Source organism: Theropithecus gelada, chromosome 3 (assembly GCF_003255815.1).
Source record: "Theropithecus gelada isolate Dixy chromosome 3, Tgel_1.0, whole genome shotgun sequence".
NCBI lineage: Eukaryota > Metazoa > Chordata > Mammalia > Primates > Cercopithecidae > Theropithecus > Theropithecus gelada.
In genome coordinates, this window is record NC_037670.1 from 79,807,174 (window position 1) to 79,819,974 (window position 12,801).

At 42.0% G+C, this 12,801-nt stretch overlaps 1 protein-coding gene across 3 annotated transcripts in view; it reads left to right on the forward strand.

Annotated features, from left to right (window-relative positions):
* Positions 1–265: 265 nt before the first annotated feature.
* The window catches only part of NT5C3A (5'-nucleotidase, cytosolic IIIA), a 50,500-nt gene continuing 37,964 nt past the window's right edge, over positions 266–12,801 (forward strand). Inside the window, exon 1 of one of the 3 annotated variants that reach the window (XM_025379104.1) lies at positions 266–707. In XM_025379104.1, the coding sequence (XP_025234889.1) occupies positions 555–707 (153 nt within the window). In that variant the 5' untranslated portion in view covers positions 266–554. The remainder of the gene's footprint in view (positions 708–12,801) is intronic. The other 2 variants (XM_025379106.1, XM_025379108.1) reach the window with 2 other exon arrangements.

Consider the following 12,801-nt stretch of genomic DNA (forward strand, 5'->3'; position numbering starts at 1 on the left):
GAGGCGGCGAATGGGATGTAGCAGAAACCCGACGGCCGCGGCGGAAGGGACACCTACCCTCCCCGGCCTAATTCTGAGCCGTCTTCGCCCGGTTGTCATAGCACTTACAACGGACGCCACTGCGCAGGTCACACCGTGCCGCACCGCCTTCTGGGGGCCGGAGTCCAGAGGGGCTGAGGCGCAAAGGTGGCAACCGACTTCTGAGTGGGCCGCGGTTGGAATTAGATTTCTATTGGGGCGGGGCTCGAGTGAACCACGGCCTAATCCTCATTAGCAGAGAAGGATAATTACTGCAATACTCTGCCCTGCCATGGCAGCAGCTCCTGAGACCCTGAGTCTGCGGAAGGCCCGCCCCCAGCCTGGGCTCCCGGCACAAGCCACGCCCCTCCCGCCGCGTCCCCGCCTCTCCCATCGACGGCGTGTGGGTGGGGCTTCGTGGGGGCGGAGCTGCGCGGGGAGGGGTGTCGCGGGCTCGTCCCTGGTGCTCTGGGATCCCGCGCTTCTGAGACTCGCAGTCTCCGCGAGTTGCCTGTTTTTTTCCTGCCGGGACGCGCATGAGGGCCCCGTCCATGGACCGCGCGGCCGTGGCGAGGGTGGGCGCGGTAGCGAGCGCCAGCGTGTGCGCCCTGGTGGCGGGGGTGGTGCTGGCTCAGTACATATTCACCTTGAAGAGGAAGACGGGGCGGAAGACCAAGATCATCGAGATGGTGAGTGTGGAGGCTCGGCGCGCCCAGAGCACGCGAGGGACCGGCTGGGCCGTCAGCTGGCCTTGTCCGCTGCTTGGTCGCGACCGGGAGCTGCCGGCGTCGCCTGTCAGGCTGGGATCTCGCTAGCTCGGGACCAGCAGCTTGGAGGACGCGGCTGCCCCGCGTGCGGCCACTCCTCGGGCTTGGTGACCAGGGTTGCGGCTGCGGCCGCGGCCCTCGGCTGCCTGTGGTCTTTGTTAGGTTTCCATTTGAAGGAGCAAGGCAGAAAATAGATGAATCGGACACAGGCTACCTTGTGCTGCAAAACCCGTTTCTCTAGAGATAAGCTGCAGGTCCTGGGCAGGCCGCTCCTTCTCTCCCTGCCTTGCTCCCGCCCTCCTCCCGGATCCGCGTCAAACCGTTGCCGCTCATCTAGTTGCAATTCCCGCAGAGATTATGTTGGGACTGCCATGAGTTAGATTATGAAAATGTGCAATATCTAAAATTTTACAAGAATGACAATCCAGAAGAAATTCAGGATAGTTTATTTTGTGTTTGAATGTATTCCTTCTTGTCTCAAAACTCCCACGAAATATATTTTTGTTCATCTTAACTCCCAAAGCTCTTGTATAAATTTTCGAATTTAATTTTTTATCGAAGAGGGTGTGTCAATAATTACATTTGAGATACATTATAAGTAATTCGTTTCAAAAATGAGGATATTTAGTTTCGGTTTGTATTTTAATTAGATCCCACTAAGGAAGACAATTCTTGCACAAACTTGGATTCTTATGTATTTTCTGAAATGCATAATCCTGGGTATACGCCTGACCGTGTGCTATACATGTGAACATTTAGGGTCAGATGAACATCTAGGGTCAGATGACAGAGAAAAATTTTAAATCTACTACACTAAATAATATCATTTTAGGTTGTAATACTTGGAATTTCTCAGCACCTGCAATATGTTCAAACTGATGAAAGACACGATTTGTCCTGTAGGTTGTATTGACCCCAGGTTGAATACAGCCAGATTTGCATAATTAAAAGTAGCCAGTGTCCCAGCTATTTCGGAGGCTGAAAGGAGGATCACTTGAGTCTGGGAGTTCAAGGTTGTAATCACACCTGTGAATAGCTGCTGCACTCCAGCCTGGGAAACATAGCGAGACCCTCTTTGAAAAAAAAAAAAAAAGTTCCCACTTGTCTCATATTACAATAATATTCCACAATTTTGAATTAGTTTATTCTTAAAGGGTCTTAATCATTCTAAAGGCTTATGAAAATTCGTTTCTCCCACTTCTATAGGCCCACAGCAGCAAATGGTTTTATCTCAGAAGTTTCATTTTGCTCTTGTTGCTTTCCTGCTTAGAAAACTTGGCTTGCTTTTGCCCACAACCCAAGGTTAATAATGCCTATGTAGGGGAAAAAACCGAGTTGCCATATCTCCCTGTCTGTGCTTAAACTGTAGATTGGTCTGTTATACCGCTTCTCTAAGCCAAGTAAGGTTAAAAATCAATGTTTTCACAAAATCCTTCAATGATACCATCATAGGAACAGTTTGCTATCTTTGTGACAAATAATGAAGACCTATCAAGAATACCAACTTATTTGTACTAAAGAAATCAGTCAATATTTACATGTATGCGTAGTGTATCGATTCAGATTGTAATATATGTGTAGCCTGCTAGTAGCTTTTCAATGGAAAAAGTGAAAACAGCTCATGTTAACTTTTTAAATTTTAATAGTTTGCTTCTTAAGTGGAAGAAGTATTTGACTGGAGGTCAGAAGACCTGGGGTGGAATCCTGGTTCTATCTTTCTGTAATAATGTGGGTCTGCTCTGCCCATCCTCTCCCCTCCTCCTTCAGAAAAATCTCTGCAAACCCATGATGTCCAATAGACATAGCTCATATTGGACGCAGCTAGTAGAGTTAACTACCTAACCAAGTTGGGCCTATCTAACTGGCTAAGAAAACCAGTAACTTCTGGGACTTGGCTCAAAAGGATGCATTGTCTTTCAGGAGTTTTTAATTGAGAGACATGAGGAAGTTGCTAGTGGGTTGTTTATGCTACAGCTGAAATATTCCATAGGCCTGCAAGATTAATGTACAGAAGAAGCCAGTCATGGCCAGGCATGGTGGCTCACACCTGTAACCCCAACACTTCGGGAGGGTGAGGTGGGAGCACCCTGTCTCAAAAAAAAAGAAAAGAATGAAAGGGAATGTGGATCAAGAAACTCAATTGTAAAGGAATTTTGTAAAGCCCTTATAAAGAGTTTGCTCTTTATTTTGCAACAAAAGATCATCGAAGGTTTACTTTGGCAAGGTAAGGTGGCTCTCGCCTGCAATCCTAGCACTTTCAGAGGCTGAGGCGGGAGGATCCCTTGAGCCCAGGAGTTCGAGACCAGCCTAGGCAGCATAGGGAGACCCTTTGTCTACAAAAAATAAAGATATTAGCCAGTGCAGTGGCACACACCTGTAGTGTAGTCCCAGCTACTTACGGGCCAGAAGTGGAATCTCTTGAGTCAAGGTGGTTGAGGCTGCAGTGAGTCGCGATCACACCACTGCACTCGAGCTTGGGTGACAGAGTCACCCAGAGTCTCAAAACAAAGAAACAAAAAACCCAACACTGTGTTTTATGAAAATAAAGTGGATTGGAAGGGAAGATCCTGGAAAGAAAGAAATTTAGGAGGTTGGTAGTATTTCTTGCGAAAGAGGATTAGAGGCCTTAAACTATGCCACTAGCAAGAGGAATGGAAATGAGGGATCAGGAGACAAACATTTCAGAGATAAAATCAACGGGACTTTGTGGCAGCACAGACTGTAGAGTCATACAAACCTAGTTTTGAATCTGGTTTTTCTCATTTATCAAGCCATGTGACCTTGGGCAAATTACTTAACCTCTGTGAATCTCCCATTTTTCATATATTAATTGGGAGATAATGATAGTACCTACTTCATAGGTTGTGAGGATTAAATGAGATAACACAGTACCTAGAACATAATTGCTTTCTTTCAGAGCTTATTATTGGTTATCATTAAACAAAGGGATTAATTATAAGAAGAAATAACTTTAAGGTTATCAGGTAACTGCTGATTCTGGATATATTATTAGCCAAGATGAAGAGGAGGAAAAAGGGGCAGGTTTGGAAAGTAGCCAGGAGGTAAGGGAAATGTGGAATAACAAGTTCACTTTAAGTCATATGAAATTTGAGATGATCGAGAAATGACCAAGTAGAAATGTTCATGAAATAGTAAATATATTTAAAGTGCTTAGAAAAGTACCTGGCCCAAAGTAACCAACATATACATTACTTATTGTTATTATTAGCAACAGCAACTAAAAATGGAAGGCTGGTGCTGCTCTAAAGAGAAATTGGGGCTAGAAATAATATTTTCCCAAATGTCTAACCTCTCAGTGGCAAGTGTGGAGATGGATATTATTTCTCATCCATAGTTTTACAGCAAGAAGAAAACAGAAAACTTGGCAATGCCTAACATTGAAGGAGTGTTCATTAAAGACGCTGAAAGCTGTCAGAGGTGGAATAACAGGAAATGTTTCCAAAAGAAGGGACAGAATTAGCTGTGTCCATCTTCTCTAAGGTCAGAAGTTGATGACAAGGTCAGAAGTTGGTCTGAAAGCAGGGGGTTGAGCCACCATTGGTAAAACAATGATGTGAAGAAAACTAAAAACGACTATTGGGCAGAGGAAATAGTTGTGCTGAGGATGGGTATTTTGTTTTGTTTTTCAAACGGTTGGCACACGAGTATGTTGGTGGGCAGAGGAGTAGTGAAAAGCAAAAGGTTAAAGATAAGCAGAGGAGAAAGAATAATCAGTCTAGCAAAGTTCTAGGGGAGATGTGGACAGATGCCCTTTGAAGCGAATACGGAACATCTCTGTCTGTCTGAAAGAGATTACTCTGGGCCAGGCACGTTGGCTCACACCTGTAATCCCAGCACTTTGGGAGGCCAAGGCAGGCAGATCACCTGAGATCAGGAGTTTGAGACCAGCCTGACCAACATGGTGAAACCCCATCTCTAATAAAAATTTTTTTAAATCAGGTGTGGTGGCGGGTGCTTGTAATCCCAGCTACTTGGGAGGTTGAGGCAGGAGAATTGCTTGAACCCAAGAGGCAGAGGTTGCAGTGAGCCGAGATCGCGCCATTGCACTCCAGCCTGCACGACAGAGCAGGATGTCATCTCAAAAAAAAAAAATAATACTACTCATACTGAGTTATAGTTACTTATTCTCCATATTCTTATTATATCTTATTATTTGCAGCCTTAGATTAATTAATTGCCTCCACCTACTTCATTCTTTACTTCTATCCAGTTAATCTGATTTTTTCCTACTAAATGACACCTCTTTCAAATGTTACCTACCAACTTCTTTTCTAATTTCTCCTGCAATACCAGAATGCATTCTATTTTTATCAGCAGATTTTCAGTTTTTCTTTAATAGAAAGCTACCAAAAAGAGGATGAGACTAGAATTCAAAGAAAGAACCAAAAGGAAAAAAAAAAATGAAATTGCTTAATCTTCTTCAGTTATTCTAATATCCTTTATTAAATTCTCTTAGAGTATTTATCCAGTGAAGTAAAATGCAAACACAACACCAGAACGAATGTGTAGTCTTAAGTTTAGCCCCTAAAGAGCAACAAGGAAGGTAGGAAATTATTTAGACAGCAGGATAGGGGAGATGGAACTGTCACTAGAACCTCTACAACCAGTTAAAAATGGTCATTTCCAGTTTAAACATATCTCAACTATTTACTGCTTTGTTGTTAACACCAACTGTTACTTAAGTAGCTGATGTGGGTTTTTTTTGAAACTTTACTGTATTTCTTTCTAGGACATAAATTTCTTTTCTTATTTTATTTTATTTTTGAGGCAGGGTCTCACTCTGTCACCCAGGCTGGAGTGCAGTGGTTGAATCTCAGCTCACTGCAACCTCCACCTCCTAGGCTCGAGCCATCCTCCCACCTCGGCCTTCAGAGTAGCCAGGACTAAAGCATGCACCACCAGGCCCAACTAATTTTTGTATTTTTTGTAGAGATGGGGGTTTTGCCACATTGCCCAGGCTGGTGTCAAATTCCTGGGCTCAAGAGATCCACCCATCTTGGCCTTCCAAAATGCTGGGATTACAGGTGTGTGCCAACTGTGTCTGGTCCTAGTAGATAAACTGTTAACAAAAACTTCTTCCCTTCTTCCACTTTAAGGCAATATAGGCCAACTCTGGGGGCATTGCCTATGAGTTAGCCCTGCTCCTCAAGGAGCAGTTAAAAAAAGAAAAAAGGGCCGGGAGCGGTGGCTCACACCTGTAATCCCAGCACTTTGGGAGGCCAAGGCAGGTGGATCACCTGAGGTTGGGAGTTCGACACCAGCCTGACCAACATGGAGAAACCCCGTCTCTACTACAAATACAAAAAATTAGCTGGGCGTGGTGGCGCGTGCCTGTAATCCCAGCTACTTGGGAGGCTGAGGCAGAAGAATCACTTGAACCCAGGAGGCAGAGGTTGCAGTGAGCCGAGATCACACCATTGCACCCCCGCGGGGAAAAAAAGAAAAAACCCCCATAAAAAAAAAAAAAAAAAAAAAGTGAGATATTTTCTGGGTATTATGCTGAGTTAATGGAAAGCCCACTATTGAGTGTGTATTTTAAAAAGGAAGGGAGAAGCAGCCCAAGTTTTAAATAACTGCTTTAGTGAATCAAATAGACATTGTATTTTATTTTATTTTATTTTATTTTATTTTAGAGACTGGGTCTCACTCTGCTGCCAGGCTGGAGTGCAGTGAAGCGATCATGGCTCACTGCAGCCTCAAACTCCTGGACTCAATCAGTCCTCCCACTTCAGCCTCCCGAGCAGCTGGGACTACAGGCATGTGCCGCCACACCTGGCTAAACTAAATTTTTAATTTATTTATTAATTTATTTTCTTTTTTGGAGAGACAGGGTCTCACTATTTGCCCAGGCTGGTCTTAAACTCCTGGGCTCAAGCAATCCTCCTGCCTTGGCTGCCCAAAGTGCTGGGATTACAGGTATGAACCACCATACCTGGACAGACTTTTAAAATATCTCCATATCTCAATTTTTATCTAATTTATATCAGTGCTTAGATTTATGACTTTTTAGGACCTGTTTTGACATCTTGATTCGTTTTGTAAAACATTTTCTCTGAATTCCTTTGGCATTTCCTGATGATTTCTCATAATATAGCAATTTATACAGTGTCTTGTATTGTTTATTATTATTTATGTTCCTTGAGGGTCTGGATGGGTGCTTTTCTTTTGGTCTTATTTATTTTTGAGACAAGGTCTCATTCTGTTGCCTGGGCTGGAGTGCGATGGCATGATGATAGCTCACTGTAGCCTCAAACTCCTGAGCTCAAGTATTCCTCCTGCTTCATCCTCCCAGTTAGCTGGGAATATAGGCGTGAGCCATTATGCCTGGCTAATTTTTTATTTTCTGTAGAGACAAGACTTTGCTGTGTTGCCCAGGCTGGTCTCAAAATCCTGGGCTCAAGCAATCTTCCCAACTCGGCCTTCCAAAGTGCTGGGATTGCAGGCATGAGCCACCTGACTAGCTAGTCTCTTTTAAAATTAGTTGCACTTGACTGAGAAAAAGAGAGACCCCAAAACAGTGGCTTCAATAAACAGAAAATTTTATTTTTCTAATGGAATGAGAAATCCAGAAAACAGGCAGTTGCTTGTGTTAATTAGGGCCATAAGGATATCAAGGCATAGGTCTTTGACATTTCCCTTGTCTTTTCTTCGTGGTCATAAGATGGTCGTTGCAGTCATGGCCAATGCGTCCATGTTTCAGGCAGCAGAAAGGCAGAATCAGGGAAGAAAATACCTATTTCAGTCAAGCTGAATTTTCTGCTTACGCATAATTGGAGAGAACAAGATTATATGGCCACCCTTATGTAAGTGAAGTTGAAGAATTGTTTTCTGATTGAGCACATTGCCACTTTCCAACAAAAATGAGATGTTATTAGTAAGAAAAAAAGGGAGAGAGTCTATTAAATGGGTACTCATAATACAGCAGTAGAGAACACAAACTCAGAATAGCTTCTATCTTCTTTTTTTTTTTTTTCGACACCAAGTCTCACTCTGTGCTAGAGCGCAGTAGCATGATCTCAGCTCACCGCAACCTCCACCTCCCAGGTTCAAGCAGTTCACATGCCTCAGTCTCCTGATTAGCTGGGACTATAGACATGCACCACCATGCCCAGCTAATTTTTGTATTTTTAGGAGAGGTGGAGTTTTGCCATGTTTGCCAGGCTGGTCTTGAACTCCTGACCTCAGGTGATCTGCCTGCCTCAGCCTCCCAAAGTGCTGGGATTGCAGTTGTGGGCCACCATGCCCAACAGCTTGTATCTTTTGTTTACCCCGAGTAAAGATATATTCATTCACACTTGAAATATCTAGATTTTAAGTAGCTCTCAACACATAGCCACCTCCTTCATATGTCCTAGTGAGATATGGAAGCTAATCTCCCAATTATGTGTCACAACTAGCTTCAAAACTATAGACCTAATAGTACTCCAAAAATGAATGCAGATTGAGCATTCCTAATCTGAAAATCTGAAATCCAAAATGCTTCAAAATCTGAAACTTTTTGAGCACTGACATGATGCCACACAAGTGGCTGAGATATTGACACCTTTGCTGTCTGATGGTTCAGAGTACACAAACTTTGTTTTAGTCACAAAATTGTGTAAAATATTTTATAAAATTACTTTTAGGCCTTGTATATAAGGTGGATGTGAAACATAAATGAATTTCATATTTAGACTTGGGCACCATCCCCACCATATAATGTGTGTGCAGATATTCCAGAATCCCAAAATACCCGAAATCAGAAACACTTCTGGTCCCAAGCAGTTTGAGTAAAGGATATTCAACCTGTGTAAGGTTGTGAGACATAGCAACAAAAGGCTATGTGATAAAGAAACAGGAGATGACATTGGGTAATGATTCATGGCTGAGGTGATGTTTGAAGGATAAAAATCATGATTGCTCCAGTTTGAAAAACAGGAAAATACATTAAATTCTTTTTGTTTGTTTGTTTGTTTGTTTTTTGAGACAGGGTCTCGCTCTATCACCCAGGCTGGAATGCAGTGGCACCATATGGCTCACTGCAGCCTTGATCTGCTTGGCTCAAGTGGTCTTCCTACTTCACCCTCCCCGGTAGCTGGGACCACAGGCACATGCCACCATGCCTGGCTTATTTTTGTTTTTTTTTATAGAGATGGTTTGGCATGTTGCCCAGGCTGGTCTCAAACTCCTGGTCTTTAAGCCATCCCATCTCTACCTCCCAAAGTGCTGGGATTATAGGTGTGAGCCACCGTGCCCAGCCCATTAAACTCTTAACATTATCAAAGGCTATATTCAAGATGATCTTGAATTCCCAAATTGGCAAACATGGAAGTGTTTGTGCCAGGCATATATGACTTTGTCCTTTCAAATCGTGTTTGTCATGTTTCCTGTAGATTATCTGCATGCCACAAGTTAACCACATTTTCAACTTTAATGAAAAGTTGTTCTCTTATCTAGTGAGCTACTTTTATGTTAGCTAGAAACAGCTCCTTCCTGAAACAGTTTTAGCTTTACAATTTTTTTTTCTCTTTCCTTTTGTTGTTAATTCATTTGCCTAACAGATGGAGTCCCCTTTTAACTGGATACTTACATTTTAAATTTAATCACAAATTTTTTTCTGACTAAAAGCCATTAGTTCTTTTTTCTTTCATTCATTTATGTATCTTAAGAAATGGGATCACGCTCTGTGAGCCAGGCTGGAGTGCAGTGGTGCAATCATAGCTCACTGCAACCTCGACCTCCTGGGCTCAAACCATCTTCCCACCTCAGCCTCCCGAGTAGCTGGGAGTACAGACATGTGCCACCATGCCTGGCTAATTTTATTTTTAGAGACAGGGTCTTGTTACTGGGCACGGTGGCTCACACCTGTAATCCTAGCACTTTGGGAGGCCAAGGTGGGCGGATCTCGAGGTCAGGAGTTTGAGAGCAGCCTGACCAATATGGTGAAACCCTGTCTCTACTAAAAATACAAAAATTAGCCAGGCGTGGTGGTACATGCCTATAATCCCAGCTACTCGGGAGGCTGAGGCAGTAGAATGACTTACACCCAGGAGGCAGAGGTTACAGTGAGCCAAGATCATGCCATTGCACTCCAGCTCTGGACAACAGAGCAAGACTCCATCTCCAAAAAAAACCAAAACAGAAAGTGTCTTGTTATGTTGCCCAGGCTCATTACATTTTTAGATCCTTTTACTTTCTTCACCTTGATTACCAGTACTAGCCATTGATTGGGGGGCAAGAGGTGGGCATTTTTTCCTACAATATAGCAATTTTTTACAACCTGGCTAAGGCTCATAAGAGCTGGTTATATAAACCATGACAACTAGAGAAGGATGAAACCTTATTTTGAAATACAGGGTCCCATATACTAGTGTTTTACACCAGTGGTTCTCAAAGAGTGGTCCCAGTCCATGGCATCAGCATTGAGCAGGAACTTGATATATATGCAAGTTGTCTAGCCCTACCCCAGACAAACTATCAGAAACTTTGAGGTTGAGCCCAGCAGGCTGTTTTAACAAGCCCTCCAGGTGATTGTGATATGTGCTAAAGCTTGAGAATCATTTAAGTAAATAATTCAAATTATTACCACAGCAAAATGTAAATTTTATGTGTAACAAAACTTCCTGGTTACTTGCTCACAAATAATAGTTAGAATTGGGGCTGCCAGACAATTACTGTATAAAGAGAGTGATGAGGATGTAGAAAAATAGGTACTTTCATTTACTTTATTAAAGGCAGTATACCATTGGTTAAATGAATAATATTTCATTTGTATAATAAAATATTGGGCAGCTGTGAAAAAGAAATCTGTATGAGTTAACTTTTTTTTTTTTTTTTTTGAGACGGAGTCTTTCTGTCACCCAGGCTGGAGTACAGTGATACGATCTCGGCTCACTGCAACCTCTGTCTCCCATCTTCAAGTGATACTCGTGCCTCAGCCACCCGAGTAGTTGGGATTACAGGCACCTGCTACCACTCCCGACTAATTTTGTATTTTTAGTAGAGACGAGGTTTCACCATGTTGGCCAAGCTGGTCTCAAACTCCTGACCTCAGGTGATCCACCTGCCTCAGCCTCCCAAAGTGCTTGGATTACAGGTGTGAGCCACTGTGTCGGGCTATGTTAACATTTTAAAAAGCTCAAGAAATGGTGACAAGGGGAAAGGCAAGTTGCAGAACAGTTGTGCTCCCAAAAGAAATACACACGTATATCCTTCTGTCATTGGAAATTAAAAAAAAAAAAACTTTTGAAGCTGTTTCTAGTTTTACTAATGACTGGACTTGGGAGGATGAGACTGGGAAGGGAGACTTCAACTTTTTCATCCTTTAACTTTTTATATTGTTTGACATATAAGCATGTATTGCTTTTATATATTTTTAAAATTGTTTTTTTAAAAGCAGCAAGATTTTTTAAAGTGTGTTGGGACCACATTGTAGAACCTCTCTATTAGTATAAGATATTTGCAGTTTATTTGCTAGAGAGTCTTTGGGTATGGTTTTTAAAATAAGTGATACCATCTGGAATGCATTTTGATACAATTAAACTGATAACTGAGCACACACTAAATTAACATTATTAGAATCTGGAGGTGGGGAGCAGGAATGAAAATAAACCTGTATTAAAGATAATGAAGTATTAAACTGTTATAGGAGCCATAGAAAGAGGAAGACAGAAAAGAGATGGATTGCAGAGGTGAAATCTATAGGACTTTGTATTTTTTGCACGGTGTTTTGGATTATCCTTAATTTTCATAGTACTTTGAATGCTCCCTGTGTATTTTATGTTAAATAGTTTCCATATTTGCCTCTTTTGTTTGCTTTAAAGATAGTTCAGTTGACCTGGCGTGGTGGCTCTATAATCCCAGCACTTTGGGAGGCCGAGGCGAGCGGATCACGAGGTCAGGAGTTCAAGACCACCCTGACCAACATGGCGAAACCCTATCTCTACTAAAAATACAAAAATTAGCTGGACGTGGTGGCGGATGCCTGTAATCCCAGCTACTCAGGAGGCTGAGGCAGGAGAATCACTTGAACCTGGGAAGCAGAGGTTGCAATGAGCCAAGATTGCACCACTGCACTCTAGCCTGGGTGACAGAGCGAGACTCCGTCTCAAAAAAACTAAAGAAATGAAAAATAAAAATAATAAAAATAAAAATAGTTCAGGCATCACATATTTAGAGTTATTAAAGTAGAGAGAGAGATATAAAGAATCTTAAGTCCTATTTTAGCCTTTATTCTCTTTTAAATTAGAGGTTGCAGTTTATATCTTCAGCCTAACAACTTATTTAACATGTAATGTCATTAAACCATACCTGATAGGTTTTTTTTTTCTCTCCTTAAAAACAGCAGTAGGGAAATCTATACAATTCCATTTTTCCATCAGCAGGTGGCAGACTTCTCTGGCCATTGTGACACACTGCTATTCTATATCAAATTATCTTTCTTGTGTTAACGCACTTTTATGTTAACTCTCAGAGTTGCTTAAACCATTAATCTAAATTAATCTAAACCATTAATTTATACCAAGTATGACAGCCTTCTGCCATTATAGACTTAAATGCCATTTTGTCATTTTTTTGTATATGTTGTTTATCTTCCTCATTTTCAAGGTGCTATTTTTACAAAGTAGTTTAGCAGTTCATTAAAGAGTTGCTTCATTTGTTTGCCAAGTTCCTTCTTGTAATTAGGTGGAAGTAGATAGCCAGTGCCTGCAAGATCCTTCCTGTCCCCATTCTATCTTCTCTACTGCCTTGTCAGAAGGCATAGCCTTCTCCTTTACCTCATCTCCGATATCGTTAGTTACGCAGTCTCCCCAGTGAAAAAGATGTTTTTCAGTCCATCTGGATTTCTCTGTCAAATGGTTAGGGTTCTAAGGGAGCAAGTTGCTAGATAAAATTTGATGAGACAGGAAAAAGTTGAGAACTCAAGCATTATATACAGCATAGCAAAATGTTGCAAAGTAGAAACTCACTGTAGTCGGCTTAAGAAAAAAGGAGGCTTCACTGGGACTAGAACTAG